Here is a 27,435-nt window from a genome sequence, read left to right as displayed (position 1 = left end):
AGAAGAGGAATTAATTGCAAGAGAACCAGGATAAAATTTGGCATAATATGATAAGAAAATGAATAAATAATATAGGGCAATAAATATTAAAAGGCCTTTTAAAGCAGTACATTTTTAAGATGAAGTCTGAGACAAAATATTTATGGTTGGGCCACAATAATAGTGAAATTTCTTTTAGATATATTTTCACTGTGAACTAATAATGAAAAAAATTTCTTATGTTTTAATCAAACTGGTTTTTTTTATTGCTATTTGGATTTATTTATGTACATGTGAACCCAAACATGAGCAAAGTTCCTTTTCCACAATGGATGTGCGAGTCACTCCAGTTCCTCCACTGTTACTCCCTATCTGGAAAACTTCATAAATAAATGTTCTCTCTTTCTCATGATTGAAATATTTCACTCACCAGAAGATGCCTTTGCCTTAAGAACATACATTTTTCTTTTTTTCATAATTTTTCTTAAGAACATAATTTTTAATAAAGGCTTGAGGTGAAGATGGTTAAAAGCCACCAATTCCTGGGAGCAGAACGAGCTCGGATTTTTCTGGATGCTCTGAAATCCCAAAGGGCAGAGACACCTCCTTCACCCACACAGGACTCCTGGCCAGATATTTTTGTAAATTATCACGATGGCAAATTAATGGGATAACCACAATTAATTATCCCCGCGGGTCCTATTGAGAACAGACACGTGGTGCCAATCAAGGGCAGCTGTCAGCACCATAATGAGGAGTTAATTACCCCAAAGTGCTGTCAAGGCTTTGGATTCCCTTTGTTCCCGCAGAACAAAGGGCTGGTGTTTCCCTCAGAAAGGGAGCAGCAGCAAGTCCAGAAGTGATAATTAATCTGCAACATGAAATGTATGGAAATGATGGATCCAGAGAGGGGAAATCCCTCACAGCTCTCCCTAAAGCCAGACCCAAATTCTGCTGCTGGAGCCATCTCAACAGCAGCAGGGGATGAAGCTTTGATAGGAGGGAGAAATCAGAATATGAAATTCTTCTCACAAAGCCTCAATTCAGTCAAATCTGTCCCCATTCTTTTAGTATTCAACTGAAATAACAGGAAAAGGGGAAGCATTTTGAAAATAAATGGTTGCCCCCTGTGTCTGAGATGTGAGGTTGATATTCAGGGGTCAGATCAGAGCTCAGTGCAGCTTCTACCTAAAACCTGCCATAAATCACTGAAAACAACAACAAAACAAGGTTCTGTAGCTTCTTCCAGTCCTTCTTCCTCTTCTCTTACCTCCCAGAACCCTGCCCTGCTTTGTTCTCCTCAACTCTTCATGCACAGAGCACAGAAACAAGCAGTAAAATCAGCACCCAACGTCCTCCTCCCCTCTGGTTTGAAGGAGTAAATGCTTGAAAAGTTCTGTAGTGAATCTACAGCTCAGCTGCTTTGCATCACACTTGGTGATGAAAACTTTCTTTTCACACTGGGGTGAAAAGAAAGAAATTATTTTATCCTGTGTATCAAGACTTGTTAAAGCTGAGCATCTTTAAAACCCTCTTAAATCAAATGAGAAGTAACAGATATTTCATTGCAATGCCTTGACTCTTTCTCACTAGAATTCACTGCTGCCACTTCTTTATTTGAACTAATTATTATCAACAACGTTCCTTGACAGATAAAAGCCCAAGAACCTGGAGACCACAGCAGCTGGCAGTACAACTGCAGGTAAGCATTTGAATTACTCCAGAACATCAAATCCCTGCTTGGTTGAAGCAGAATTTGCTGGCAACAACTTCAGGCTGTGTGAAACTTCCCTGTGAGAAAGATTTCTCCTGCACTGAAGACACAAATCATTAATTACTGTTGGATCTCGTTGAAAACAGAAAGTGATGAGAGTTTGAAAGTTTTTATTGTAGGTTTTGAGCTGTTTGAGGGGGGGTGTTGTTTTGGTGTGTAAAAATATTCAGCATTTCAGCCCCCTTGAACCCACCCAGAGCCTGGGACAGAGGCCAAGGGATTGGTGGCACTTGAGGTTTTTGGGCAGAATATTGAGGGAAACACATTCCACTTCCATGGGGGAGTCTGGAATCAAAGGTTAACTCAAACCAGGGCAAGGTTTTTATTCAGCAGTAGCAAATATTAATTCTCCACAGCATATCTTGCTTGTAAGGAGAATATTAAACCCCAGCCAGAGTGGGTTTGGGGTGTCTCACACTGTGCTTGAAGGGTTCACTGCCTCTGATCACACACATTTAAATTGGCTAAATGTTAGTGAAGGTTCTTACATTTCATCCTCTAAATAACACAGAATTAAAGTGGCAAAAGTTCCAGGAATCTAATGAATAAAAGATTAATTTGGGGGGAATAATAGGGCACATCTCCAAAGAGGGGCTGTCAGAAATGCTGAGGTCTGGTCACAAGGGTCTGTGCAGCTGGGCTGAACAAATCATGACAAAATTACTACAGTGTAGATTAATTCTACTAGAGTAAAAAATATTGTAAGCCTGGCTTCAAACTCACTTGAATCTAAATATAAATGTGGGTTTAAAAGGAAATAAAAATTGATAGTCAGGAATTATCTAAATAGTTAGAACTAATAGAACTATATAAAAAAAAAATTTCAGCATATTTTCAGTACGCATAACATCCAATAAAATATTAAAACAATGAAAAATAAAATAATAATTAATAATAAAATAATAAAATAATAAAACCAGGAAGAAATTATACCTTGTACAAGGACCTGGTGCTCCCCACACGCCAGGGACACCCCATTGCCAAGGGTTACCTCTGTTCCCTCACTTCACATCACTGCATGTGCAAAATTTACACAAAATTTACCCAGATAAAATCCCACTGGGAGATGATTTCAACAAGTACCTACTGAAAATGGGACTCATTTGTTTCAGAAAGCACTAAAGCACATTTCCATTTGGTGCCTCAGTGCATGGGAGAGGAAGAAGGGCTCTTCTGTTGTTGGGATTGCTGGAGAGGGGAAGGTGATGAGATAACTGAAAAGAAGCCTTTCCACCCAAATTTGAAAACAAACCTTCTGAAAGCTTACACACTATTTACTGGCTATGGGAACACTGGATTTTCCTGGGAAAGAGTGTCTCTAATAAAGTTGGAGGAGCTGGAACAGGCTCTTGAACAGAAAGAGGATTAACAGCTGCCAACGCAGCGTTGAAAGGAATGTCCTGAGGTACTTCTTGAGTTATTTCATGATTTGGGAAGCTGAAGAACAGCTCCAATCTATTTGAGGAAGGTCCCTTCATGTTCCCACTTGCATTTGGAGCAGTTTCCAAGGCTTTAAAAAACCCAACAGCAAACAGCACCCACAGAGAGGAGCCCCTTGAGGTGCCCTGTCCATGGAGGTGTGCCCATCAGAGCATCCTGAGGGCATAAAAACAACAAAATCATGCAGTGCCCCTGTACAGAACCCTTTATTTTATATTTGATATTACATACCTATATATCTTATATTTTATATATTTATTTTATATATTTTTTATATTTTATATTTTAGTGCATTTTCATCCCTGCAGTTGTCAAACCCAGCCCATATTTACCTTGTGAACCTCGTCACTGAGCTCCTTGTTCAAAAATCATAATACACCTGAGTGTGTGCAGATTTCTCACCAGTTCAGGGGAAAGGATTGAGATCTTTTAGACACCCTTTATTCCTGTGTGAAAGTAAATTTAAGTTTCTATCTAAAGCTATTTCCTTAACTCACATCTTTCTTTCTCTCACTGCACTTTATGCAATTAATATTCATTTATTTCTGTGAGAAGTTATTGCTTTGAATAATTCATACCCAAATGCATTCAGGTGTCCTGTGCAAATACAGAGTTTCTGACTGAAAAACTTGAGCAGGTATAACTGAACTCTGAAAATTCAATATTCCAATTCCAGGCACCAGAATCTCTGTGGGTCTTGAAGTGCCAGGAGCTTTCCCCTGCCAAAATACCTGTCAGGAAGGTGGAACATTTCCCTGTGCCTGTCTGATCTGAGCTAATTGCTGTCTAATTTAGAGAGGCAGATCCATGCATCCAGACTGCAGATGGAAAAGAAATAGCTGAGAAGGAACAAGTTGTTTTGCAAGAACCAGAGAACACAAGATATTAAAGATTTGAGATATTCTCCACTGCTTTATCTTCTTGGATGACAACTTTGGAAAACGATACTGATAAACTTTAAAAAAAATCTATGCTGAATGCTAAATATAAAACTGTGAAACCAAAAGGCTGGCAGCTTACTTTGTGAAATTCTTGGATTTTTTTAAGTTAAGATAAACATGTTTTATCTAGATCGAGGTAAAAAAATATCCTTCAATAAAAGGAATCTAAGAAGAGTGGCTTTAATTCTTCAGTCAATTCATTACTGGATTTCATGTACTGGTTTCTCTCCTCTGGTGTGGTTTGTTATTTTTTGACACTGAAAATGTGAATAATGGGGCAATCTTGTCCTAAAGAACAGGTAGAGAACATTCTATGTCCTGGAAACATCAAAGCTGGGAAACATTTTTCAGCTCTAACACCTAAATCCTCTTCTGTACATTACAGGAATGTAAAAGATAACTGTCAGATTAGAGACTTTTTGAGTTTCATTGCATAAACAAAAAGTAATAGAAGATCCCATACCTCTGATGAGGAACTTGGGCAAAAATGTGTGGGAGAGCTCTCCCTTTTCCAGGATAACACATATTTGAGCAGTGATAACCTTTATGAGCTTTAACCCCAGAGTAGCACAGACTCATGGAATGGTTTGGGTTGGAAGGGACCTCAAAAATCACCAAGTTTCACCCCCTGCCATGGCAGGGACATTTTCCACCATCCCAGGTGCTCCCAGCCCTGTCCAGCCTGGCCTTGGGCACTGCCAGGGATGCAGGGGCAGCCACAGCTGCTCTGGGCACCTGTGCCAGGGCCTGCCCACCCTCACAGGGAACAATTCCTGCCCATATCCCATCTAACCCCAATCTCTGTCAGTCTGGAGCTATTCCCAATTTCCTGGCACTCCATACCCTTGTCCAAAGTCTCTCTGTTGGATGTCTTGTTTGTAGTTCCATTTCTCTCTCAACAATATCTGTCCTATTCTACATCATTTCTAGGTCAATATTTCTCAAAGTCTGCATACAAACACACACTATATAAACCTTATATAAAATTTTGAAATTTTTCTACAAATCCATTTCCCACATCTCTCCATCTTCCCTGCAGCCCCTCCAGGTGATGGAAAGCCACAGTTCAGTGACCCCAAAGCTTCTCCTGTGCAGGTGAACAATCCCAGCTGTGCCAGCCTCTCCTCCCAGCAGAGCTGCTCCATCCTCTGCCCATCCTGGAGCCTCCTCTGGGCTCTCTCCAGCAGCTCCCAGGGCTGGACACAGCTCCTGTGTCGGTTTTTCGGCTGTTTGAAGGGCCTGGAAAGGCCCGGGGTGACCTTGGGGCAGCCGCGTATCGAAGGACGAGAAGAGGCTTCAGTTCTTCTTTCGGTTTTTATGTTTATTAATTGTTTATCTAAAAGATTTTCTCTCAGCCCGACAGAGCTCTGCTCAACAGCCAGCCATGAGCGCACTGTGCCACCCTCCGTACAGACACCTATCTTTATACCCATTGTTACGTGTACAATATTTATCATTTTTCCCCAATACCATTTATTCTTATTGCTGGGTGCACTTTTAGTAATAACCAATCCAAAAGTGCCACCATGGCCAAAGAAGATGGAGGAGAAGAAGAAGAAGAAGAAGGACAGGACACGCCCCAATTCCTCCATCTTACTTCTCTAAACCCCCCTGTACAGAAATCCTAAACCCTGTGTCTCACTCTCTAATTAACCAATCCCTTCACCATTCACCCCGGTGAAACCCTCCTGTCCTCATACAGGTGTCGTCTCCTGTGTAGGATCAAAGTCCAGCCACCAGACACTTCTGGAACATTCCAGGACTCCCGAGCCCCCCAAGGGTGCTCTCGGTGGCCCGGCATCTCAGGACTCAAATCCTGAGATCCCACACTCCTGCACTACACAGAGCACACCCTGAATCACTGAGAATTCAGAATTCAGCAGGGCACCCCTCAGGCTGCACTAAATTGATTCTGACCTTCCATCCACCCAAACCCTCCAATGTGGATGAGCAGAGACACCCTGGGCACTGCCTGACCCTGCTCTGTCTTGTGACGGTGACATGGGCAAGAGTGGCACAGTGACAGCATTAACACCCTGCAGATGGCAATTATCTGAGAGATAATGCCTTAAAATGAAATTATTCCTTTCAGACTTTCTTTCCCCTCCTTCAGAGTCTGATATTTGGGAAGATTAACTAAACATGGGCTGGTTGTGCCAGGTGTTTTCCCAGGGCAGTGGTGTGGTAATCACTGAAACACCTCCAGAACAAGCTACAGCTGCAAAATTAAACAAATCCTGGTAGATTATTTTTAATCACATTTAGTCACTAAATGTGTTTAAAATCAAGGGAGAGTCTGGATGCCAAAGTCTCCCTGCAAGTAAACATGGGCTGGCACTTTGGCTTTTCTGGAATATCCAGAATAAGAGCTCCAGGCTCTGTGTACTGTCCAAACCTCCCTTTTGGAGGTTTACTGGAAACTCTAAAATAGGAAATATACCCACAGGTTTCTAAAAGAGCTGAAAAGGTCCTTGACAGATACTGCTGGACACCCACATGTACTCCCCAGCCATCAGTGCTCAAGGATTGGAAAGGAGGAGTTCAGCTTTTAGAAGATAATCCATGGGTTACAGATTGAGATAAACTTATTGGAAATTCTTTAAAGTGTAAGACTTCATTTCTGGAAACCCACTGAGTTCCACACTTGGCTTGTTTCTCAAAGCAGCAGACAGACAATTCCCTGCGGTCACATTAGCAAGAATCCCTCAGCTACAGCATTATTCTGAAATATTCACCTCTTCCAGCAGATCCAGTGTGAATTACACATAACAGAATGAATCCTTCCTGCCTGAGCCACATTTGCTGCTATCCAGCCAAGCTCCTTCTCCTTAAATTCCTGCCAGGGTTTAACATTGTTCCATTCATTACCCATTTCTACACACCTCCAATTTAAGAGTGAAATTTCCTCTGCTGAGTTTTTGTAGCATTCACATTCTCTGATAAAATCCCTCCACCCAGGATTTTTCCCCTGGGAAGCTGAGAAGCCTCAGAGAAAAAAGGAAAACAATTCTTCTCTCATTTGCTTCTCCTGTGTTGTGCTCTGTGGAATGTGTTTGGAGATTGTTTACCCACAGGTGATTGTTCCATTGGATTCTGCTGGGAGTTGTTTTCACTCTTTGGCCAATCAGGGCCAAGCTGTGCCAGGACTCTGGAGAGAGTCACAAGTTTTCATTATTATCTTTTAGAATTCTGTAAATATCCTTTCTGTACTTTTAGTATAATTTAGTATTCCTTATTATATTAAAGTATCATAAAATAATAAATTAACCTTCTGAGAACATGGAGTCAGATTCCCCCCTTCATCAGGACATTTCCCAGCAAATACAACAAATTAACTCTGAAATTTCTAGTACAGCATGCAAAATATGAAAAGAATGACACATTTCTTGTGTCCACCCCTGGCTCATTAAGGTCAGTATAGGTCGACTGTATAAATAATAATATAATGTATTATATAATGTATAAAATAATAATATAATGTATAATATAAATTATATTATATTCATGTATATAAATGTATATAATATAATGTATTATACATGTATATATGTATAATAATAATGCATAAATATGTTCATAGTATTTTTTTCTTTTTATAATTGTGTATCTGTGTACCTCTCACACTGAGACAGTGAGGGGTAAACTCAGAACATCCCATTCCTGACCTATTTTCCTTACTCCTCTTTCACTGAAGTCATGGCAACTTAACCAACCCCAAGGGTTTAATCCTGTTAAATCACTTTTTGTGCTGCTCCACTCACCTCTGCTCTACAGTCTCTTTTCTCAATGTACCCAATGACTCCTCCAGGCATTTTTTTTTTTGTAATTTTCCCTCTTCTCCTCTCTGAAGACGTCATCCAGCAACAAAAATCTCCTTTTTTATTCACCTTGAGTGGTGTAAATTAGCTCAGCACACAGCACCAGCTGTGAACTGAAAGCACCCAGAAGAAATCAAGTCAAGCTGATGCCTCTCAAAATTTGTGTGGAGCCTTTTAGAAAACCTGTGATGTTGCACTCAGCTTTTTACTATTAATTAAATGTTCATCAAATGAGAACTACTGAGCACAAAATATTGAGAGCTACTGCATGATCTTGTAAAACAGACCTTCACTGTGAGTTTTTGGCTACAAATTCATGTAACAAATGAATGGTGATAAGCTCTTATCTCTTCCTCACAGAACAGGCCAAAAGAAAACCATTACCTGACTGGCAAAAAAATTTTAAAAATTGAAAAAATTCCTCTGTCAACATATTTCTTATCTCACTGGCCTTAAACTCTAGTTACAAAAAAAAACCCCTAAGATGTAAAAAAGAGCAGGGGCGCAAGGAATAAAAAAGAACTTACAGCTCAAAAGGGAAAAAATAAAGCTGTAAATGGACAGGAATCATTTTGGGAGGTCTCAATGCTTTGTGCACATTTGCAGCTGCTGGGTCTTCATAAAATATCACTGCTGTAGCACTTACAAATTACAGATTATTAATTAAATCCAGATTCATGCTACTGGATCAATTTTTCCTGTATGAACTAAAACCCATGGACATCAGCTATGGAATAATTAAAAAAGAGATTTCTGTTGAAGGGATTTTGGGGGATTTCAGTGATTTCCTTGGTGCCCAGAGGACAGCAGTGCCCATAGTGATGCTTCAAGGCCTGCACTGATTGGTGTCCTGGAGCCTTTCCAGGAATTCCAGGGCAAAATTTAATGACATTCCTCAGGAAATCCTCCTGACACAGCAAAGCAATTCTGCTGCCATATAAGAATATAGTGCAAAGTAGTGAAATAATTTTAAAAAAAATGTTGTTTTGTTTTGTTTCTTCCAGCCTGTGCTCATTCTAATTTCTGCACAGTAAAACACCTCTCCTTTCAGCATTCAATTTGATTTAAAATCCCAAGCAACCACCCTTTCTGTTAACATCCTGAACCTACAAAGCCATATTTGGGAAATACTCTTAAAAAGTGTCTAAACATTTGATTTTTCTCATGATGATATTTTTTCAAGAGCCAAGAGCAGACAGAGGCTTGATGAATTGCATGGAAATCTGTCCTTTACACAGTATCCATGCTGAGATAGCCGAAAACCAGAGGAATGTAATTCCTGTTAAATGATGTTTTCAGTTACCTGTGCATCTCTAAAAATCCCTCTCAGCAAAACCATTCCCAATTCCAAGGCAGGGAATAAATGTACTGGGCACATTCCTGAACAGTTGGAAATAAAAGTCTCTTCTTTACTTGGATATTTAAGGGATTACAGAGGTATGAAAAATATGCCATGGAAAAACTCCATGGGATTTGTTGGCACTTCCAGTCTTGCACATCTTTTTCCTGTGGTCAACCAGTAAAGAAAATAATTCCTGGAGTGGGCAACTTTGTCAAATATGGATGGGACTTTTCAGTTTTTTCTGTGGGGAGCTACTGGAGGGGACAAATTGGTTTCAGCCAGCAAATGGCACCAGAAGTATCCTACTGTCAGTTTCCCAAATTTAAAAGTTTATCTAGACAGTTCCTAATTTTGGTTTTCCAGATTTAAGTTTGTGTAGACACTTCCTACTTTCGCTTTTCTAGAATTAAGTTTGTGTACATTTCCTACTTTCAGTTTTCAAGAAGATTTTAAAGTTTGTGTAGATATTTGTAGGAGGGTGTACGTAATGTACATAATAAAGAAGAAGTATCCTATTTTCAGTTTCTCAAATTTAGAAGTTTATCTAGACAGTTCCTAATTTCTGTTCTAGATACTTCCTACTTTGAGTTATCCAAATTTAAATGTTTGTGTAGACACCTCCTATTGTCAGTTTTCTAGAAGATTTAAGAGTTTGTGTAAATACTTCCTACTTTCAGTTTTCCAAATTTTAAGTTTGCGCACACTTCCTACTTTAAGTTTTCTAGAAGATTTTAAAGTTTGTGTAGATATTTGTAGGAGGGTGTATGTAATAAAGAAGAATGTACATAATAAAGAAATATCCTACTTTCAGTTTTCCAGATTTAGAAGTTTATCTAGACAGTTCCTGATTTCAGTTCTAGATATTTCCTACTTTCTACTTTGAGTTTTCCAAATTTAAATGTTTGTGTACACACTTCCTATTGTATAGAATGTTTTAAAGTTTGTGTGGACACTTCCTACTTTCAGTTTTCCAATTTTTAAAAGTTTGTGTAGACATTTCCTACTTTTAGTTTTCTAGATGATATAAAAGTTTCTGTAGATATTTGTAGGAGGCTGTACATGATAACTCAGGAAAAAAGGGATGAACTGGTTTTATAATTGCATAAAACCAGATATAGCCGAAGGGAGGCCTTTCAATAGAAGACTTAATAAAAAACAATTTTAAAATTTTTAAAAATAAAAAATTAAATTTAATTAATTAAAATTTTTAAAATAATTAACAAAAAATAATTTTAAAACTCCACACAAAAAACCCAGCAAACCAGCATATTATGAGAAACCAATGAACCCCTGGCAAAGGCAGAAGAAAAATTATTACTTTTCTTGGTTATTTTGGCTCGTGCTGCTCCTGGCTGGCTTGGCCAAGCCCATCATGGCACCACTGAGGTTTTGCTATTTTAAACCTCTCACATTATATTGATTTCCCCCTTTCAAGCAAAATTTGCTTTCCTCATGTAGTTCTTTCCCTACAACAGCAAAATTGCATATGTAGATGTAAAAGTCTAAACACACATTCCTATCTTAACCCCAGTAATGAAAATGCCCTTGTTGGTTGCAAATAAATCAGATTTACCATTTTTCACCAAAATTGGATATCTAAGCCAGCAGCTTCTAAAGATCATAAATTTCAAGCTCTTCACTCATTTTTGGTGCATGTTTACCCACCATTAGTAGCAATAGCAGCATTTCTAGAGCTTTAACAATTGTGCAATTAAGGGATATTTTAAGTAGCTCACATGTGACCTTTGCTGCAAAAATTTAATTTCTGGTTTTGACACTACAGCAAGCCAAAACTTGACTGTGTATTAACACAAGAACCAACCAAATGCTACAAATTCCCAAAGCAATACAAAGTCAGGAGAATTTGCAAACTTGGTCATTTTTTCATCATCCACAGTGAAAGTGTTATGTACAACAGGAAGTGTAGAAATAAAAAACCATGGAAGTTCACCCACTTGGCTTAGGATCCAGCCCTCAATGCAGAAAAAACTGTTGGACAGGAAGTGTAAAAATCAAAAACTATGAAAGTTAGGACATCTGACTTAGGGTTCAGCCCTCATTACAGGAAAAAATGGCAGAATTTGGACAGGAAATGTAAAAATCAAAAATATAGAACTTCATCCACCAGGCTTAGTGTTCAGCCCTCAATACAAGAAAAACTGGCAGAATTTGGACAGGAAATGTAAAAATTAAAAACCATGAAAGGTCATCACCTGACTCAGGGTTCAGCCCCCAGTTAAGGAAAAACTGTTGGACAGGAAATGCAAAAATCAAAAACCATGGAAACTTTATCCACCTGGTTTAGGGTCCAGCCCTCAATACAGGAAAAATTGGCAGCATTTTGATACCCATCCCATTTGCTTTTTTCAGCTGAAGTCAGGCGAAGTCAGGCAAAATCAGTGGTCTTGAGGCAAACACAGATGGAGAACTCACGGGGCTCCAAAGAAAAAAGGATTTTCACACAGCCCCTCATGAGCTGGGCAGCAAGGGGAGGGTCTGGCCCTGCTTAATGCCCTACCAGACCCCCACAAAGGGGCTGGCTCTGTTTAAGGCCCTACAAGACACCCACAAAGGGGCTGGTTCTGTTTAATATCCTACAAGACACCCACAAAGGGGCTGGTTCTATTTAAGGCCCTACAAGACACCCACAAAGGGGCTGGCTCTGTTTCATGTCCTACCAGACACCCACAAAGGGGCTGGTTCTGTTTAATGCCCTACAAGAGCCCCACAAAGTTGCTGGCTCTGTTTCATGCCCTACCAGATGCCCACAAAGGGGCTGGTTCTGTTTAATATCCTACCAGACACCCACAAAGGGGCTGGTTCTGTTTAATATCCTACAAGACACCCACAAAGGGGCTGGTTCTATTTAAGGCCCTACAAGACACCCACAAAGGGGCTGGCTCTGTTTCATGTCCTACCAGACACCCACAAAAGGGCTGGCTCTGTTTAAGGCCCTACAAGACACCCACAAAGGGGCTGGTTCTGTTTAAGGCCCTACAAGACACCCACAAAGGGGCTGGTTCTGTTTAAGGCCATACAAGAGCCCCACAAAGGGGCTGGTTCTGTTTAATATCCTACCAGACACCCAAAAAGGGGCTGGCTCTGTTTAAGGCCCTACCAGACACCCACAAAGGGGCTGGTTCTGTTTAAGGCCCTACAAGACACCCACAAAGGGGCTGGTTCTGTTTAATATCCTACCAGACACCCACAAAGGGACTGGTTCTGTTTCATGCCCTACAAGACACCCACAAAGGGGCTGGTTCTGTTTCATGCCCTACCAGATGCCCACAAAGGGGCTGGTTCTGTTTAAGGCCCTACCAGACACCCACAAAGGGGCTGGTTCTGTTTAAGGCCCTACAAGAGCCCCACAAAGGGGCTGGTTCTGTTTCATGTCCTACCAGACACCACAAAGGGGCTGGTTCTGTTTAAGGCCCTACCAGACACCCACAAAGGCAATGGCTCTATTTAATATCCTACAAGACACCCACAAAGGGGCTGGTTCTGTTTAAGGCCCTACAAGACACCCACAAAGGGGCTGGTTCTGTTTAAGGCCCTACAGACACCCACAAAGGGGCTGGTTCTGTTTAATATCCTACAAGACACCCACAAAGGGGCTGGTTTTGTTTAATATCCTACCAGACACCCATAAAGGGGCTGGTTCTGTTTCATGTCCTACCAGACACCCACAAAGGGGCTGGTTCTGTTTCATGCCCTACCAGACACCCACAAAGGGGCTGGTTCTGTTTAAGGCCCTACCAGACACCCACAAAGGGGCTGGTTCTGTTTAAGGCCCTACAGACACCCACAAAGGGGCTGGTTCTGATTCATGCCCTACCAGACACCCACAAAGGGGCTGGTTCTGTTTAAGGCCCTACCAGAAACCCACAAAGGGGCTGGTTCTGTTTCATGCCCTACCAGACACCCAAAAAGGGGCTGGTTCTGTTTAAGGCCCTACAAGAGCCCCACAAAGGGGCTGGCTCTGTTTAACGCCCTAAAAATACCCACAAAGGGGCTGTCTCTGTTTAACATCCTACAAGACACCCACAAAGGGGCTGGTTTTGTTTAATATCCTACCAGACACCCACAAAGGGGCTGGTTCTGTTTAACGCCCTACAAGACACCCACAAAGGGGCTGGTTTTGTTTAATATCCTACCAGACACCCACAAAGGGGCTGGTTCTGTTTAAGGCCCTACCAGACACCCACAAAGGCAATGGCTCTATTTAATATCCTACCAGACACCCAAAAAGGGGCTGGTTCTGTTTAAGGCCCTACCAGACACCCACAAAGGGGCTGGCCCTGTTTAATATAGTACAAGACCCCCACAAAGGGGCTGGTTTAGGGTGCTGCTGGGTCCCCTGGACACTGAGCAGGCTCAGCTCACCCCTGACTTCTCAATGTGCTGGGGATTAACCACAATGTGACTCCTGCACTCGTTTGCAGCCTGAATGAAACAGGAAAAAACCTCTTTTTTGACTTTGCAAGGAAAGGGTTTGTGCCTTTTCCTTTTTTTCGCTGAGAACAGCCCCTTTTCTTTTAGGCCAGACAAAACCAATGTGGTTTTTTTCTCACTAGGCTTTACTTGGAAAGGCTGGGGATGTGTCACCCCCTCCAGAGAGTGACAGAGCTCCTTGAACAGAGCACCAAGTTGTTGCTACACAGCCAATAAAAACCCATTGAGGTGGAATCAGCCACAAAACCGTGGCTCCTCTGTCTGTCCAGCTCCTTCCCAGGCTCTGGAAAGCTCCAATTCCTGCCCTGGGGACAGACTGGAGCAGCAGCCAAAAGGGCACAGGGGCAAGGCTGCAGCCCCCACACCTGCCAGGCAATTTCCTCTCCTGGGAAAGCAGAAAAAGGATGGAGCAGAGCATCTCCCCTCTGCTTGTAAATACACCCTCACCCACAGCCACGGTGGTTTGTCATATCCTGCTTTAATTTATCAGTAATTAGCAGCTAGCAGTATTAACTATTCCAATTTTGGATGCTAAAAAAACTCTATGTGCCACATCTTGACAGTGTGATTATTACTTTTTCTTAGAAAATCCTTAAACTATACAAGTGGGGTGAGGGCAAGGCCATAGATGGGAGAAAACAGGTCAAGTCTCTGAATGCTGGCACAAGAATGAAGGGGAAAGTGGAAATTCAGGCTCTTGTCTGTGCTTTGGAACACAGCAGCAGTGGGTTTGAAGAATAAAAAGGGAATTTTTATCAGTTTAGCTGCTTCCCTGTACACACAGAATTTGGAACTTCTCAAGGCTGCAGCTTGCAAGGCCTTCTGGAGTAAGAAATCCTTTAATCCCCTAATTTTGATCAGTTGTCAGTGGTGCCTGCTCACTCAAATGAAGCCTTAAAACAGTGACAGAAATAGATATTTCTAAGCAGGAAAAAAAGAAAAGAGTGTCCAAACTGCCAAGTTTTGCTGCACCCCCAGCAGGATCAGCCCATTTCCACTGTGCAGCTACAGAAAAGTGGTTATCAATTACAGCCTCACAAAAATATTTAAGGTTTAATGGGGTTCTTTGGAGTGTGCCAGGAGGAAAACAGCACTTAGGACCCCTGCAGGATTTCTCTCAGAATCCTTTTTTGGGTGGTTTGTTTTAACAAAGATTTTTAGAATTTTTAAATTTAAAAATTTAAAATTTTAAAATTTTAAAATTTAAAATTATTCTAAACTTGGGCTTTCACCCTCTGTGTGAGGCCGCTATCAAAGCAGGGAGAGAAGATGAATTTTCAGAAGTCACAGTGTTCCTGCTAAGGGAGCAGCATCCCCTGGGCACACCTGAGGAAGGGAAATGGAAAAGGCACTGCCAGGTATCCTCTGCCACCTCTGCAGTCCCTGCCTGATTCCAGCCACAGCTTGAGCACCTGCCAAGGCTGCAGAAGCAGCAAAAGCCACCAATATTTCAGCAGAGAGGCTGGAGTTTGGGTTTGCAACCCTCAAACCAGCTGAGGATTTGGATCTACTTCCAGTCATGAGGAAATAAGGGCTGAGCCTTACAGCCCAGCAGCACCAGGTAAAAGGGAAAAAAATTCCTTTCCAAAGCCAGAAATAAAGATGGTTTGGCTCTGGTGTATTCATTTACACACTTTAGATCCAGTTGCTGGAACTTTGAGAATGTAAATCCTGTGTGAGCCAACAACCTGAGCCTGACCAGCATGAGGAGCTCACAGACTGGGAGCAGCACAGAGCACTGCAAAGCCACTGGGGAATTGCTGAGCCTCTCCTTGTTAGGCTGGGTTTAGTTAAAACCATCAAAACCACCAGAAAAACTACCAAAACCAAACAAAAAATCCCCAAAAAAACACCAAAAACTCCCCAAACCAAACAAAAAAAAAACCCCAAAAATAAAACAAACAAATAAAAAAAAAAAAAAAACCAAAAAATCACAAAATAAAATATCCCACAAAACTCCATTTTTTCCCACCACAGCCCACCCTTTACACAATAAATTGGCTTTATGTGGCCACAACTCGAAGGAATTTCAATGGCAGCATTTCAGGGAGCACAAAGTGTGATGGTTCTGAATGGTTCTTCTGGAGCCTCCCCTTTCCCTACTCCAGCAAATCTCCTTTTTACTATTTGTTTCAACAAGCTTACAATGAGTTTATGGCTCCTGGCAGCAGAATTTACAAAATCATAAAGCAGCATCATGAGAACACCACCTCAAGCTGAGGCAAATAACATTGCTGATAACACTTATCTGCACACAAAGTAACTCTTCTAGTGATATTAACTGCTCTGTCATCTGCTCTTTATACAAAAAGACCCTGCTCTGCTTTTATGTTTGATATTTAAGACATAATTTAATTATAATCTTAATTCCAATAAGTTATTTCACAGCAAAATCAATCCTGATTTTTAATAAGTCTCATTCTTCCACTTTGAAACCAGTTTTTCATTTTTATTTTCAATTTTGAAGCCATGCAACACCATAACTACTTAAATTTCAAAAAAAGGCAAACACCTTCCTTAGCAGGAAGAGAGTTCATTTATTTCCTTATGCAAAGCTATGCAACTCCAGTTTTACTTGGACAGAGAAAGTAGAAAAGTTGAATATCTTAAGTTATTTTGGCCAGCAAACTGTTGGTGTTACAAAAAGTTTGTCTGTGACACAATAAAGAAAGACATCCCAAATAAATAACAGATTATTTAATTTATCTTTTTGTGTGTGTGTGTGTTTGTGATTTTAAAAGGTTTGGAATGTGTATTTTCAACTTTTTATTGACAAGATTGTAAAACCAGTTACAGAACAGGCCAAATGTGATTCTCCCTTCTAGTTTCAGAATTTATTCCTGATTTAGCCAATAGCAGGTAGGGAAATATGCCCTGAAATAAGTGGGTTAAAACCTACTGTAACCTGATGGCAAGCAGAGCTACAGAATCTTGTTTAGCTTCATTTTCTGAGATCTCTGAGAAGGGACAACCTTAAAATGGATTTGTGCATGCTTCAAAATAACACTGACCCAGGAACTGAGGCACTCCAGAGATGAGCACTAACACAAAACCCACAAAACCACAGAAATATGAGAGTGTAAAACCACAGGAATATGAGAATATGAGTGTAAAACCATAGAAATATGGGAGTGTAAAACCATAGGAATATGAGAGTACAAAACTCACTCCATGCCCTCCATAGAATTGAACTAAACATTTCCTAATTCTCTGGATAACCAGAGTCACCATCAGTGGCAAAGTTAGGAATATTGTTGAAAAGTCATATAAATGCAGAGAGTAAATTGGTTAATACTTGAGAAAATATATTGTTCATTTATTCCACTGATGTTAAGTCTTAATTCTCATTATCCTAAAGAACCGTATGATATTTTTGCTAAAATAAAATAAAGTTGTAGCATTAAGTGATGCCACCTGAGAAACTCTTGTTTATTCTGAAATACTATCTGTGGGTAGTTATATCTTGATTTAAGATGTTAGATGTTCAGATTATTGAAAATTTTTAACAGAAAATAAAATTTCACTTTTACCCAGAGAGTGTATATGTCTCTCATGTTATTCAGGTTTATTTAGTTTGGGGGGGAGGTATTTTATTTTTAAATAAAACAGTATTATTTGCTGAAATAACTCATGAAATCTAAGTGTACTGATGTAGCAAGAAAAAGAGATTCAGGCAGCACATCTTAAGATTGAAGGAAATTATCTCAATGTAGAGTTTTCCCTTCAAGAAGTTTTAATTCCTGGTTCTTTAAAGTGTAACTGTTGCTGTCCTGAACACAAAACAGCCTCAAAATAAAATCAATGGGTCCTCAAAAAATTGTAGTAACCCAGAATTGTGTAACTGGCTTTGAATTGTGAAATCACTCAGAATTCAAAGTATCACTGCATTTCTCTGATTGGCTTAGCACACACTACACCCTGCAAGGAGCAAATGGGAGGCTGCGCTGCACTGATTAAATATTTATAGCCAGAAAAAATATGTCACCACAAAAGCAGCTCATCTAGTGCAAACATCTGATTTTCTTCCTTTAGTCTAGCAAGAAATCAGAGTCAGGGGGAGAGGAGAGAGTTAAAGTCTGCTGTTATTCTAGCTGAATAACTAACACTTACACAGTCCTTTAAAAAATAATGAGATCCAGAAGCCAGAGTATTAGTTAGCTGAAACAAGGATGAGGATGTAGCTCTCCCACTCCTAAGGGAAGAAGCATTTAGGGGGAGAAAAAAAGGAAAAAAAAATAAAACAAGGAGGAAAAAAAAAGGAATATTGTAAATCATCTTCTTTCTTTCACCTTTGCCTCCTCATTAGTATGAGTTGGAGGCTCTTTCCTCCAGCAGCAGGAGCCAAGCTCCCGAGCAAGTGGCACACTTTGTTCTGTGTCCTTTCAGGATATGGAATTCCTTTCCTTGTGTCCTCTTAAAAAAGAGTTAAAAACTCTCATTCTGACCGTGGCAGGATAAGAAAATTTCCAGCTGAACTCACTCCCTAAGTGCTACAGGGTTACGAGGTCTAAATGGTCAAATCATTGCAAGGTAATGAAGAATCTGATCAAATATAAAAGTAGTGAACAGTCTGATCAAATATAAAGGTTTTTGTGCACTTACTCCCAGAATTCCATCACTGGAGAAGTGGCATTTTGTAAAGAGACTTGACTGCAGTTGCTCATGTTGAGTTTTTGAAATTCCACACAGTTTTCTAGAAAAGAACCACAAAAAAAGGGAGTTTGCTATGTTGACATGCAAGTACAGTTATTATTAATGTCTCACTTTGTGCATCTTGGGAAGCCCCCACATTTTCTGGGTGGTTTAAAGGGTTTTTGGGGACACTAAGGATCACAGCGGCTAATTCTGCAATACCAGGTTATGACAACTCAGACAAACATCCATCAGGACTCTGCTACAACACTTCCCAGAGGCACAGGGCCAAAAAATCACCTCAGGCAGAAAAAAGAAACATTGAGGCAATGGATTGGGAATTAAAATTACAATGTGCTCCTACTCCAGCTGCTGGTTCAGTGGTTTATGGCTACCAAGGGAACATGGCCAGCCACAAACTGCCACTTTTTCCTGATAAGGAAAGTGGGTATTTCCTCTGGCTTATCACTATCATCATCATTATTATTATTATTATTATAATTATTATTATTATCTTTAACACAAAGGCCAAAGCAGCTCAGCACTGAGGAGCATTTGAGCACTGATAACACTGGCCAAGCTCCTTGGCAGGGCTGCCAAAATTGATACCAAAGCCTTCCACATCCACTGGGCCCAAAATTACCTCCCTAAGATTTCAGAAATTAAGATTTCAGGCAGATTTAGGTGTGCTCAAAGAACACCAAAAATGGCCAATTAGGGCAAACTATGAAAGACAACGTGCTGGGTGCTTGATTTGAAACTGGATTGTACATAAGGGATGAACGCAAAATTTCAGGAACAAGGACAGTGGGATGAGATCCTCCCCATGGATGTTTGGGATCTAGAGACTCAAAGAGCAGAGAATGACAGATATTTATATAAATGAGAAGACAGATGCAGAGCCCTGCCCTGCAAACCCTCCTGAATACCTCATCCTGCATGCAGGAGGCTCCTTTACATGCACAGCAAGGATTATTTATGAGACTACATTTCCAGAAGTAGCTTGATGAACATTATCCCTCAACATCTGGCATTTAAAAGAGCAATTCCAAAGATCCACATTTAACATTTTTCCCTCTCCATTCAAACTCCTCCTGACTTCATTAGAGTGAAAAAGCAAGATTGCAACCTGTCATCAGGTCATTCTCTGCTGCAGAATTCACTCAGTGTGCTCAGGGAGAATAGATATGATTGCAAATGAGAGTCTTGGGATTTAGCCAGAAGATCTTACAGAATTAACAAATCCATAGTCTTTTTCTGCTGACATTCTATTCTAGAGGAGTAAATGCTTTACAATGACCTAACCCAGAAAGGTCCAAGGCAGTTTCACTCCAGGTTTCCTTTTTTTTTGCTGTAGTGGGATGAGATTGGCCCATTTGCACAAGATTTTGCTACACCAATAGCTTTGTTCAGGACATTTCAATATAGTAATCAATCTTTTGGGAGGATTTTACAGTGGTAATCTCTGCTGAGGTCATACCTGTATTCCATTCGTGGCCACAGGAAGCCCAGGGAAGCTCTGTAGTAAAGCAGTTGAACAAATAGAAGATAGCCCATGCTAAAATGATGATGTAATATACATTTAGGTGTGCCTCTATAACTTGGGTAGCATAGCCAATGCCTGGAGGAGCAAAATAAAAAGTGAGATACAAAAGAAAACTGATTTTCAGGCTGTATTTAATTTAAAAACAAAAGCTTACTTGTAAGTATATCTTAACTTCAATTTTGCTACAATTAATTTCATTTTACTTCAAATGGAATACTTTCTTTTGCAGAAGAACACAGAATTGTTACCTTCAAAGAGAGGGCAAACTTTCCTCCAGCATGTGATGCCTCCTTCGCTTGTGAACTGTCCCAAGGCCGTCTCCAAGAAAAATACTGGGATTCCACAGCAGATGAAAAACACCACGTAGGGGATGAGGAAAGCACCTGGGGGTGAACATCGAGGGGGTGTTGGTTAGAATGAACAGGATTCCTCAGGAGCACAGGGAGGATTTTTCCATTAAAGGAAGGATCTTGAGCTGGGAGCCATCAGTGCAGTGCAGGAAGGGTTTACTCCTGCCCCAAATATCCAAAGTTAACCTGAAAACCAGGGCCATGGGCTAAAACAGAGCAGATCAAAGTTTTTCAGCCTAAAGTCGGTCTCTCAAACACAGAAAAGACCCCAGCCATGCTCAGCTCAAAGTTCTGCTCTGCCCAGCACCACCCTCCTTGCTTTTCTCAGGGGTGAGGAAATGTTACAGATATTAAATCTGAACAACCCATTTCATGTTAACCCATTTATATGATAAGAATTGAGAAAAGGGAATGAGGAAACAAACCTCAGAACCACCTACAAGGACAAGAAAGCCTTATCAGCCAGAAATATTGATGTGAAATTCTAGGAAAATAACAAAGCATCCATACTTTGGTTGGATGCTGACAGAAAACTCCAGCACAGGTAGTGAACCACAGCAAACCCAACCACAGCACGCCCACACCCTGCAACAGCTGCAGGGCTTCAGTCACTTTGATTAGAATGCTGGGACAACTACATCTACCTGCTCTGATTTTCCTTCATCTCATCACCAGGAGTTCCTGCCCTCAGCCAGGAAATTTCCCTAGAGACGAGTCCCAGGTGCCTCTCAAGAAATCCGAGGGGATTCCACAAAAAATTGAGTATTTCCCTGATTAATTTACTGGCCAGTATCATCACACACACTCTCACAGCGAGTTGAACAATGCAACTTGTGGAAATCCAAAGTACCAGCTTGTTTTTCCAACAGGAACATTAGAAAATATCAGGATGCCCAGCTTACAAAAAGATCATATTACAAGAAATACCTCATTCTAAACACACAAAGAAATTATTTTTCTTCAAAACCTGAACATCCACAGCCCAAACTTCCAGATGATTATTCCTACGCTCCCTGTTATGGCTTGGAGAAAGTGCCAGAGAGGTCACACCTCACAAGTTCCAAACTACAGCCTCTAAATTTGTTCTGTAAAAAGCAATTTATTTCACAACTAGCTCAGATATTTACCACTGTCTTCCCCCAGCACACACCAAGGAGTTGGATGCACCAGATTTAAGCACTAAAAACAAACTCTGGTCTAATTCCAGCAGGGGGTTACACAAGCACACAGACTGAGCCTCCATTGACTAAAACTGGTCAATGGCAAATGTCCCATGGTGCCAGGACACGAGCAATTAAATCACACCCACTTATTCTATTCTTAAAGAGTACAGCGATGATTAAATATGATATTTAAGTAATTACTTTTTCATCAAATCACCCAAAACAATGATGGAAATTCTTTCTACCCCATGTTACAGCCTTTAAAATGATAGCAAGCTGGCACACACTCACAAATGGGCACCTAAAACTGCAGGAACCAAAAAACTACACAGCAAATATATATTCCTGTCATTTCCTCTGCCAAAAGTTCTCTGGGAACACTTTGACCATCAACAAGAAAGGCTTGTGTATATGATGTGCAGCATGTTAACATTCAGGATCTGGTAGCAGCACTCTCTAAAGAGCTGAACTCTTGTTGCCTAAGTTTGGCCAAAATACAGAGACATAAAGAAAGGAACTTCCAACAATAAACACAATTTGCACAGCAGGGTTTGTCTTGTAGGAACAGCACACAAAATGGGCTAAAAACCATGCCTGAGTTCAGATAAGGAGGGACAAGGAATAGAAATTTGGCACAGCAAACCAACCCATCGAGGAGCAGATCAGTGCTTATCAGCCCTCAACATCCTATTTTTCTTCCAGCCTCTGTGTTTACACTGCCACTGACTCAGGCCTTAAGTGGGAAGAATGTTGAACCCAGTCCACAGAATTCTAAACTGAGTTTGTAATTTACTTTTCTTTCTTCCCTGCTGCCCAAGCTGATGTGCTTATTCTCAGCTGTCATTTATCTTACACAGTTTACAGTTGGCTATAACCAATACGTGCCACATGTTATACTCTGGAGAAGTTGAGTCTGCTCTTTCCTCTCTCAAATAACATTCAGAAGTTGTATTTATTAGGGCTTGCTCTCTTCAGCCTGTAGTTTTACATCTTTCCTGCCTTGTAGGAATTGGAGAAGTACGAGGGGAAAAAAAAGAGCATTGAGGTATAAAAAATTTCATGAGACAAAGAGAATTAATTTAGTCTTTGTGGCATTGTTAGGAAAAAAAATATTCATCCTCTCCAAAGTACACTGCTGTGACAAATGAAGTGCTGCCTTCGTTTCTGTGTCAGACAAACTTAGTTAAGTATGCCTGGGTGTGTATTCACATGCAGAAGACAGAGTGTACTACTATAACTGAATGCTGGCTTCTCCTGCATGAAAAAATGCTCCTGAAAAAAAAGATGTCAATTTACTAACGTAACAGCAACTTGTAAAAATAAACCACACAGTGTTTGGAGAGAAGGGAAGGGAAACACGACGATTTTTCTCAGTTGTCAGATGTTAATGCTTCCCTGTGTGCACATGCACTGAAACCCTGAACACGTCTCTCTTACTAGTGCAATAAATCACAGCAAGGCACTCTTAACTGTTTAATTCCCGTGTTTAATTCCCATCTAAATCCACATGTGATGCCATCTTACCTCCTCCATTCTTGTAGCAAAGGTATGGGAATCTCCAGACGTTTCCCAGCCCAATAATCTCCCCTGCCACAGAAAGCACAAATTCAACCTTATTGTTCCAGTGCCCTCTTTCATGAACTTTCTTATCATTGCTGTGGACGAGGTTGGTACTTGAGGCTTCTGGGTCCAAAGCATCTTCCGGCTTGCCATTAATTATAGGAATAGTCTTTTCAGCTGTCATGACTTTTCAGCCTAGTGGAGAACAAAAGAGGAACACACAGGTGTGTTAGGACATTTGCTGGCACTGATCTTCAACCTCTGAAATCCCCCAGGGTGGCACTGGCTTCTTGCTACCTCTGGAAATCTGTGGGTGAAAATGAGGGAGGCAACTCCACAAGGCTGGAAAAGTTGTAAAGCAGGGGGAAAAGGAGAAGAAAGGGGTGGGAGGAAGAGAGAAATTCTGTGCAAGGGAAGGAGTAATTCCAAGTGGTGACAGCTAACTTGCTAGCAGACCGGGAAACCTTTCAAAAATCCCTCCCCAGGCAAGGATCCCACCCTTGCTGACCTACCAGAGGCCGGGGCTGTGCCGCACCTGCCGGGCTCACACCTGAGGGCCGGGGTGGCTGTGGCCTGCCCGCGGGAGCTGCGGGATTACTCACCCAGGGCTGTGCCCGTGCCTGCCTGCGCGCCGGGGACGGGGGCCGGGCTGTGCTGGCGCTGCCTGCGGGCGATGCTGCGGCTCCGGCAGCGCGGGCAGGGCACAGCCAGGAGGGGAGGAGGCGTTCGGGATCCCCGCGAGCCGGGAAGCCTCGTCCTGCCCTGCCGCTGCTGGCGGCCCGGCGTGGGTTGGAGGATGCTCCCCGCGCTCTGGATGGAGCCGCAATTTGCAAATGCTCAGCCCTCCCCGGAGCGATGGTTTAACACCCGCCTCCCCCCTCCGCCCACCTCAGGCTGTCCCGCCAGCTCCCCCCTCCTTCTCTTCCTTCTCCTCCTCCTCCTCCGTCTCCTCCACCCAGCATCACCACCGAGCATCACCAGCGAGCAGAGAGCAGAGCATCCCCGGCTGCGCTCCCCGCCCGCGGCCAGGGCCGAGCCCGCCAGGTTGGGAGCCGCATCCCCATTCCCGGCAATCCCATCCCTGCTCCGCAGCCTCGGGCAGGGATGGGACCGCGGGCAGGGCCGAACCTGGCAGGTTGGGAGCCGCGTTCTGCGTGCCCATCCCCATCCCCGGCAGCCCCGTTCCCGCTGTGCAGTCCTCGGCAGGGATGGTACCCGCGGGCCCGCCAGGTTGGCAGCCGCGTTGTGCATCCCCATCCCCGGCAGTCCCAGCCCTGCTGCACATCCCTCGGCCGGGATGGGATGGTGGACAGGGCAGGGCCGAGCCCGTCAGGTTGGCATCCCCATCCCCGTCCCCGGCAGCCCCGTTCCCGCTGTGCAGTCCTCGGCAGGGATGGTACCTGCGGGCCCGCCAGGTTGGCAGCCGCGTTCTGCATCCCCATCCCCGGTGGCCGGCCCCGCTGGGCATCCCTCCGGCGGGGATGGGACCGTGGGCAGGGCCGAGCCCCGCAGGTTGGCAGCCACATCGCCATCCCCGGCAGTCCCATCCCTGCTCCGCATCCCTCGGGCAGGGATGGTACCCGCGGGCCCGGCAGGTTGGCAGCCGCGTTCCCGGTCCCATCCCCGGCAATGCCATCCTTGCCCCGCATCCCTCGGGCAGGGATGGCACCACAGACAGACCCAGCCCCGCACCTGCCTCGCTCGGGGGCTGGCACAGACCCCACAAGTTAAAAAAGGAGCCCGGCGGGAACAGATGACACAAACTTCAGCTGGAAAGGGCGGCGGGGAGAGCCGGGGGACAGACGGGATGAAAAAATAAACGGAGGGGGAACATTTGGGAAGTGTGGAAACAATGTGGGCGCTTTCGAGTGGCAGCAGGGAAATGCAGAAGCAAGGAGCCCATGTGGGCATTGCTGGCTGGGGCTTGGCTTAAAATCCAAGCTGTAAAAGAGGCAAGAAGAGAGAAAAAATTATTACAAATGGTTTTGTTTCAGGTTGAATCAAATATTTCGAATTTTTTTTTCCCCATCTAACCCTCTCCTTTTTAAATTTTTTTGTAGGTCAGTCATTTTCACCCTAAGTTTCCAAAGCCAGATTAAATACCTCTTCTTTCTTCATCTCTGCAGCTTCTCCTTGGCAAATGGCAGCACCCAAGCCAGGTTCTTGCTTCAGAACTTCCTCAGCTCCACACTCTGCTGCAGTTATGATCAGCTTTGCTCTGCAGCTCCAGGGGATGCACTTGGGAACTCACAGCTCCTAAATCCAGGATTCTCTGCTGGAAATGTCCCAGGGACAGTCAGGTCTTGTTCCATGTGAATTCTCTCCCTCTCACCCTCCATCTCCAGGGGTTTTTCCCACTGCCTGGCCACCTGTTAGCAGTGCTCCTGGAAGACAATGGAAATACAGATTTCAAATTAACTTGAGCTGACTTTGTACCCTTCTTGTACATTACCCACTGGAGCTTCTGCTGTGGTTAAAGTTTGCAGGATTTTGCATTTCAGTGATGCCTGTCACAGGAGTGGGTGCTGGGGCCTCACCCTGTCAGCTCTCTGTCACATCAATCCTTGCACCTAACAGGTGCAGGATGAGCCTCTCTCTTTTCTTCTTGATGCCAGCATGTAGAGTTCTACTCAAACCTATCTTGGGAAAGGAGATCTGCCAGTGGGAAAACTGAAAAAAATGTAAAATTCTTATATATATATATATTTTTTAAAGCATCCTTACCGCAGATAGTACCAGAGCAAGGTTTGATTTTGGGTTGTACATTTGTGTTTTTTGTTTTTAATGCAGCTGTTATTCATTAATTGAGGATGGAATAGATCCATTTTCCCCAAGCTGACTTTGCACAAACTAAACTCAACTTGGAGGGCTTTTTTTGTTGATTTATTTTTACCTCCTCCTTCATCTTGTTTTCAGCAGGGATCAAAACAGACCCTGTTTTTCTGTCTCCCAGCCAGGCCTAGCAAACTCAACAGGATACACTTAAACATCAAAGCTGACAGCGAATTCTCATTTTATTCCTGAGAGTAATTCTAAAAACAGAGGGAAGCTGAGGGACAGTAAACATTTGATGATTCAATATAGAGGAGAGACCAACCTTCACCAAACAGATTGATGATGCCAGATTGAAGGGCCTGCTGCACGAGACAGCGTGCAGGCAGATGCTGAAGGTGTTTATTTGCTGATTTGTTCAGTATTTTAAATGATTCCTTCCTGCTGCCATGTGTTTTATCCACTGCTGTATTCCTGCACCAATTCCCACCCAGTCTCCTCCCAGCTGAAGTGTTTATGGAAGTAATTGCTGGCTGCTAATCCTTGTGAGCACTTCCCAGTGTCTGCAACAAAAAATGACAAATTTTAGAGCAGGTTGAGAACTCTTTTTATTTAAATTCTGGTGGAGCCTTTGCTGTTGCAATGAGGGAAATTCCCTGGTGTCAGCTCATGCTCTCGCTGTGCCTCTGGTGCTCCTCATCAGGAATTCCTGCCTGCTCCTCACAGCCTGTTGGGACACCCTGGCCATTAAAATGATGTGCCCCAAAAAGCAATTCAAGTTCTGCTTTATTCAGGTTTATCTCCGCACTCCCAAGGAGCCCTTTACAACTCTGTGCAGAAAGTGCAGGGGTGGGGGTGGAAATCAGATGTTTCTGCTCACCAGAGAATGGTGCTGTGAAGTACCAAATGTTCCAAGGCTGCATTTATTTAGATTTATAAACTAAAATTAATCAAGAGAAGCCATTCATACCTAGAGTAACTTGGGAAAACAACCTCTGAGAAAAATCCACATGTCCACAGGATTCTGCCAGGCTGCCAAAATTAATGTCAGCTCATGTGATGTAGCTTTGGAAATTTAAAACTGGGGCTTGGCTCATTTCATTCCCCTTATTGTAACTTTGAATTTCTGTGTTGTTCCTGCAATAGAAAATCCTGTGACAATATAACTAGGAGGGGAAAAAACAATCCTCTCCAGATTTAAAACCTTCAATTTAGATTTGCTATAAGCAAGATCTGCACAAGCCTTCAATAAAGATTTCATAAAGCTGGACTCTTTGTGGGAAATAGCTACACAAAAGCAAAGAAATACAATCAGAATTTCAGCAGTGATAACAATCTGACAATATTTTGGATCAAAAGCCTAAAATCACCAAGCCATTTGTGAACAAGACCAACACATTTAGCTGTTTTATTAGAGGCTGACTTCAATCAGAAATAGGCTGATTTGTGCCTAATCAGTTTTCTGTAAGGGGAAAAGAAATATTTCTTTGTTGCAGATAATTTTAAGTAAAGCAACACCTGATTGTCTGGCTCCTGTTTAGAGAGGCTTAACCCCTATCATGGGAGGTATCTCTCCATCCAATTTATTGCCTCACAATAAATGTGGTGAGATGCTGAGTTTGGGGCTGAGGAGAGCTGCAAAAATCACTTTTCCATCTATTGATGT

General features: G+C 42.4%; 2 protein-coding genes and 1 long non-coding RNA gene across 5 annotated transcripts in view; 1 reads left to right on the top strand and 2 right to left on the bottom strand.

Moving 5' to 3' along the window:
- The window catches only part of SLC6A11 (solute carrier family 6 member 11), a 109,667-nt gene extending 86,486 nt beyond the window's left edge, over positions 1–23,181 (bottom strand). Inside the window, exons 1-4 of the mRNA XM_074550121.1 lie at positions 22,962–23,181; positions 20,173–20,307; positions 19,859–19,999; positions 18,349–18,439 (exon numbers count right to left, since the gene is read on the bottom strand). Coding sequence (XP_074406222.1) covers positions 18,349–18,439; positions 19,859–19,999; positions 20,173–20,307; positions 22,962–23,181 — 587 coding nt within the window. The remainder of the gene's footprint in view (positions 1–18,348; positions 18,440–19,858; positions 20,000–20,172; positions 20,308–22,961) is intronic.
- LOC141730660 (uncharacterized) lies at positions 23,056–26,116 on the top strand. Of its 3 annotated transcripts, none has more exons than XM_074550123.1 (3): positions 23,056–23,192; positions 23,600–24,132; positions 25,124–26,116. In XM_074550123.1, exons 1-3 carry the CDS (start codon positions 23,180–23,182, stop codon positions 25,202–25,204), a joined length of 627 nt encoding a protein of 208 aa, XP_074406224.1. In that variant the 5' UTR covers positions 23,056–23,179; the 3' UTR covers positions 25,205–26,116. The 3 variants fall into 3 exon arrangements, 2 of the variants coding, with proteins under 2 accessions (XP_074406224.1, XP_074406223.1); XM_074550122.1 differs by having other exon boundaries at positions 23,600–24,227; XR_012582256.1 differs by lacking the exon at positions 23,056–23,192 and having other exon boundaries at positions 23,835–24,041.
- Positions 25,242–26,328, bottom strand: LOC141730661 (uncharacterized). Its single transcript, XR_012582257.1, has 2 exons — positions 26,095–26,328; positions 25,242–25,381 (listed from the first exon to the last, which is right to left on the bottom strand). It is a non-coding gene; the product is annotated as an uncharacterized LOC141730661 (long non-coding RNA).
- Positions 26,329–27,435: the final 1,107 nt, after the last annotated feature.

Source organism: Zonotrichia albicollis, chromosome 12 (genome assembly GCF_047830755.1).
Source record: "Zonotrichia albicollis isolate bZonAlb1 chromosome 12, bZonAlb1.hap1, whole genome shotgun sequence".
In the NCBI taxonomy this organism is placed as follows: Eukaryota; Metazoa; Chordata; class Aves; order Passeriformes; family Passerellidae; genus Zonotrichia; species Zonotrichia albicollis.
The sequence above is the reverse complement of the archived record's forward strand: the minus strand, read 5'-3'. Positions and strand labels throughout refer to the sequence as shown.

What these genes read in the sequence shown, in the direction of transcription:
- LOC141730660 (XM_074550122.1), top strand. An exon ending in GGTACCCGCGGGCCCGCCAG is followed by an intron (nt 24,228 to 25,123) that starts GTTGGCAGCCGC and finishes TCATCTCTGCAG; the next exon opens with CTTCTCCTTGGCAAATGGCA.